General features: G+C 36.0%; 1 protein-coding gene across 2 annotated transcripts; it reads left to right on the top strand.

Moving 5' to 3' along the window:
* The first annotated feature begins 773 nt into the window (after positions 1-773).
* LOC105804592 (bifunctional TH2 protein, mitochondrial) lies at positions 774-4,774 on the top strand. Of its 2 annotated transcripts, XM_052624543.1 has the most exons (7): positions 1,106-1,225; positions 1,845-1,903; positions 2,056-2,164; positions 2,785-3,075; positions 3,197-3,611; positions 3,710-3,973; positions 4,102-4,774. In XM_052624543.1, exons 3-7 carry the CDS (start codon positions 2,144-2,146, stop codon positions 4,515-4,517), a joined length of 1,407 nt encoding a protein of 468 aa, XP_052480503.1. In that variant the 5' UTR covers positions 1,106-1,225; positions 1,845-1,903; positions 2,056-2,143; the 3' UTR covers positions 4,518-4,774. The 2 variants fall into 2 exon arrangements, with proteins under 2 accessions (XP_012492718.1, XP_052480503.1); XM_012637264.2 differs by lacking the exon at positions 1,845-1,903 and having other exon boundaries at positions 774-1,225.
* The last annotated feature ends 220 nt before the right edge of the window (positions 4,775-4,994 follow it).

Raw genomic sequence — 4,994 nt, 5'->3', positions numbered from 1 at the left:
TCGAATTTCACGAGAAATAGACTTTGCATTAAAATCAATAAACTTCCCAATGAAATTCCTTATTGTCTTGCCATGACATGAGACATTAAGCCACGGGGAAGATCATGAACCTTCAGCCCAAAATCTACAAAATATAGTGAAACTTGCAAATGATCCTCGCCATCCTCCAATCTATAAGTTACTGGAGGTGGTTATTGAACGTGCATAAACCCCCATTTACCACCCTATCAATATCCACCTCATAATAAAATTGGAAGAGAAAATGCTTCTCACCCAAATATGTGATAAAAACACCTCCTAATAGATGCCAAATATTTGTCAATGTAGTGAGTATTGATTGAAAAACACTCAAGAGAAGGCATCCAAAGAAACAAAACTCATAACTAGAAACCAATTCATCCTCCTCCAAATTAAGTTGCCAGGCCTCTTCTTCACCACCGTTAGTAGTAAGACCAGCAATTTTGCTTTCCATAAAGAAAATCCTAATCAAACCGGAGGAAAGAAATGAAAAAGAATATTTTTAATAGAACATGCTACAAGAGCAGATTATATTATGTCTTATGACACATCAAATACAAATAATAATCTTTATCGAAATGCTATTCACAACTAAGATCCATATTGAAAATCAAATGAAAAAGCTTGGGGGTTTTATCTAGTTGCGAATTGAGAAGAAAAAAAGTAAACAATAAAAAAGAATACTAAATATGGTACAGACAGATAAAATTATAGATATGTAGTATAAATGTCCATAATAAATTAAAGAAACAATTTCCTTTTTCACATCAAAACAAATAGATAAAATAAAACACATTCCCTCCCTTTTCACACACTCTCCGCTCCTTTCCTCCGCCATTACTACCAAAAGCAACTGCCATCTCCCCTCTTCTCTTTCCTTGATGCGCTTACTCTTTTCTTCTTCTCCCCACCCGATCCCAACTCTCTTCCGACTCGCCCGATCCCACCGCCCAGTCTGCTCATCGCCACCTCCACCTACTTGGAGATCGTCCAATCCAATGGCGATCCTTCCAAAGTCCTCGGCTGCTGCTGTTATCCCCTCAGAGGAGCGTCTAGCGACAAGGTTCTGGATCAAGTATCGTAGGGAATCCGTGCTTTCTCTTTACTCGCCTTTTGCTCTTTGTTTGGCTTCTGGGTCTCTCAAGATCGAAACTTTTCGTCATTATATTGCCCAAGATGTACACTTTCTCAAAGCCTTTGCTCATGCGTGAGTCCTTTTTTTTTCGCTTTGTTTTTATTTCGCCTTTTTGATGGATTTTTCATTCTGGGTTTTATTTGTTTTGGCGAATGTGTTTTTGGGTTTATATGCATTTTTTTTCTTTTTTGTTTGATTTATTTGCTTATTTTGTATTATTGTATAGTTGCTTATATAAGAAGATGGAAGGGAATTGAAATCACAATCTTAGATTTTGTTTATGGAGATTGATTTTTGCCCGTGTTTAGTTGCATCGAATTGAAAATTGACGAAAATTGAAGAATAGGCATAACCATTTTATCCTTTGGTATTGTCCTATTGGTGCATGCTTCTGCATCCTTGCTGATATTCTGTTTGAAGGAAATGATCATGGTTTTTGCTTTGACTTGTTGGGTTGCGAAAAGTGAGAGTTTGAGATCGAGATCGTCCTTTTTTTGCAACTCTGTTAATGTCTGAGAGTTACATTTCTATAATGAGATTGTTATAGCTAACTTCAACCCGCTTCCTAGTTTTGGTTGCTGAGAAAGTGTAGGAGAAGAAGATGAATGAAGCTTTAATTTCTAATTGCCACTTGGTTGCTTAAGTAATTATTCCGATGTTTATTTTCTTTTCTTTGTGTCAACTTTCTCAGCAACCAATTGGAGGGTTATATGGTTATTATTTGGGGAAAAAGTAATTACATTGCTTGAGGTGAGTTTCAGTTTCCAGAATTTAAATTGACATGTAGTGGTAAGTTAAAAGAATATCTTTGTTCTCTTAGCTAGTTTTAGTTAGAACTGCCTTGTGTTGTTTTTATGTAGGTCCGTAATTGATTTCTTGTTTTTTTCTGATCTGGGTTGTAGATATGAATTGGCAGAAGACTGTGCTGATGATGATGATGCTAAGTTAGCGATCTCAGAGTTAAGGAAGGGTATATTAGAGGAGCTAAAAATGCATAATTCTTTTGTACAGGTATGGTAAAAGGATTCTTCTTTTCCATTGCTTAGTAAATGCTCAATTATTGGAAAGTTAAGATAAAAAATGGAAATTAAATCTCATCCTTTGCCATTGCTTAGAGATTTTATAAAACATCTGATCACCAAGTATTTGATATATTGGTGTCTAGGAGATGTCAACATAGGTCCAACTGGCATATGATATCATCTCCAATAGAACTTTATGCATGAGTTTTTGTACATTGCTTGGAAATCATTTTCCTTTTGATTCTTTCTTTCTGACGATATAGATGGCTAGCGTGTGAAATGTGCAGTTTTCTACATGGATGACAATTTCCAATTGGATGAGGGTTGGACTTTGATATTATAATTCCAGTAATCCATCAGTCAGAGAAATCTTATAAAGAGACTTGAGGAATTAATCATACTTTTTAATTGAATAATTACTATCTGCTTTGTTAGCTCTCTAAGATGGGTCACTTATTGGTCTGAATTACTATCTTAAAACAAATTGTAAGGCTTCTTAGCTCTCTAAGATAGGTCACTTAATAATCTGAGTGTCTCTTTAGTTCTTGTCTCTTTAGTTCTTGTCTTGTTAAAGGGTATGTTATTGGTCTGAATGCTGGAGTTCTGCAGGAATGGGGTTCTGACTGTGTCAACGAGAGCCCTGTCAATTCTGCAACTTTGAAGTATACAGAATTCTTGCTGGCAACAGCTTCTGGGAAGGTTGAAGGACTAAAAGCTCCAGGAAAACTCGCCACTCCATTTGAGAAAACAAAAATTGCAGCTTACACTCTAGGTGCCATGACGCCTTGCATGAGGCTGTATGCCTTCTTGGGCAAGGAGTTCCAGAGACTTCTAGAACCCAATGAGCACAACCACCCATACAAAAAGTGGATTGAGAATTATTCTTCTGAAAGTTTTCAGGTATGGTATTGATTACATTCATTGTTTTTAGTGGTCAACTTGATTGTAGTCTCAGAGCTAAAATCTTTAAATAAATTTCCCTTCAAATCGCACAGCTCAACTATTGATTCTTTGAATTTAGGCATCAGCTCTGCAAACCGAAGACTTGCTGGATAAACTTAGTGTCCCTTTGACTGGCGAGGAACTAAACATCATTGAGAAACTTTACCACCAGGCAATGAAACTTGAAATAGAGTTCTTCTATAGTCAACCTCTTACACAGCCTACTATTGCTCCTCTGACTAAGCAGCATGACCCTGAACAAGATCATCTTATGATATTTTCTGATTTTGATCTTACTTGCACAGTTGTTGATTCATCTGCCATTTTGGCAGAGATAGCAATAGTAACAGCCTCAAAACCTGATCAGAACCAACCGGCAAGTCAAATTGCTAGGATGTCATCTGCTGAGTTGAGGAACACCTGGGGTCTACTCTCCACACAATACACAGAAGAGTATGAACAATGCATAGAAAGCATTTTGCCTTCTGAGAAAGGTACAATTCTTAACTATGTGTAATCTTCAAAAAAAGTGTCTGGATAACATTGAAATTAGTTTCTTTATATTGATTTTATACTTCCTATGGTTTTACAGTGGAGTTCAACTATGAAACTTTGCATAAAGCACTTGAGCAACTCTCAGACTTTGAGAAAAGGGCAAATTCTAGGGTGATTGAGTCAGGGGTACTTAAGGGTCTAAACCTTGAAGACATTAAACGAGCCGGTCAAAGGCTGATTCTTCAAGATGGTTGCATTAGCTTCTTTCAGAAAATCACAAAGAATAAAAGTCTTAATGCCAATATCCATGTTCTTTCTTATTGTTGGTGCGGTGATCTCATCCGGACAGCTTTTTCTTCAGGTAGGTTTGTTCTCTCCCAATAGCTCTCTTTCTGAGTGTGATGTGATTCAACTATTTAATGTCTCTTGAAAACTGAATGTCTGAATTTATCCCTTGACCATTAATACTGAGAAATTTTGTTGAGACAGGAGGCGTGGATGTTTTGAACATACACGCAAATGAATTCAATTATGAAGAATCAATATCCACAGGCGAAATTGTTTGGAAAGTACAGTCCCCTATCGACAAGATTCAAGCTTTCAATGATATCTTACAAGATTGTAGCAATGAGAGAAAGAAGTTGAGTGTTTACATAGGAGACTCAGTAGGGGATCTGCTGTGTCTGGTGAAGGCAGATATAGGGATTGTGATAGGATCAAGTTCAAGCCTAAGGAAAGTTGGGAGTCAATATGGTGTTTCATTTGTCCCATTGTTCCCAGGCTTGGTTAAGAAACAGAAGGAATTTGGTGAAGGAGCCAGCCCTTGTATTTGGAAGGGGCAATCTGGAATTCTTTACACTGCTTCTAGTTGGGATGATATTCACGCCTTCATTTTGGGGTGGTAGAATTTATTATTTTATTCTTATTATTATCATCTTGTTATTAGTTTAGGACAAGTGAAGCAATTATTTTCTTTTCTTTTATACAAGTGACTGATTTACAATCAGAGCAAGGTGCAGCAATCCAAATGAAAACCTGTTTGATGGTATTGGGCAGCTGCCATTGGAATCCTTAAAAAATGACAATATTATGTAATTATTATTTAGGTATATTTTAAAAAATTAATTACAAAAATGAAACGTGAAGGTTTTTTATTCTCGTTTATGAAGTTTTTCAAAAATATTATTGTTAGTCAATGTATCAAAATAAATCATTATTGCAAGTAGTATCTCATTTTAACTTTGAATAGTGTATTATTTTCATAGAAAAAGCTTCAAATGACCATATATTACGTTTGTAGGTTTAGTATGCAGTGTATAACGTTTGTAGGTATTGTATACATTGTACGTTATACAATTAAAAACTTAAACAGGTTATCGATT

This window comes from Gossypium raimondii, chromosome 11 (genome assembly GCF_025698545.1).
Source record: "Gossypium raimondii isolate GPD5lz chromosome 11, ASM2569854v1, whole genome shotgun sequence".
In the NCBI taxonomy this organism is placed as follows: domain Eukaryota; kingdom Viridiplantae; phylum Streptophyta; class Magnoliopsida; order Malvales; family Malvaceae; genus Gossypium; species Gossypium raimondii.
This window is presented reverse-complemented; position numbering and strand designations above follow the sequence as displayed.

Coding starts and splice junctions, on each gene's coding strand:
- LOC105804592 (XM_012637264.2), top strand. CDS start 900: ATGCGCTTACTCTTTTCTTCTTCTCCCCACCCGATCCCAACTCTCTTC. Junction 3,612..3,709: donor CATTTTGCCTTCTGAGAAAG/GTACAATTCTTA, acceptor ATGGTTTTACAG/TGGAGTTCAACTATGAAACT. Junction 3,974..4,101: donor CCGGACAGCTTTTTCTTCAG/GTAGGTTTGTTC, acceptor TTGTTGAGACAG/GAGGCGTGGATGTTTTGAAC.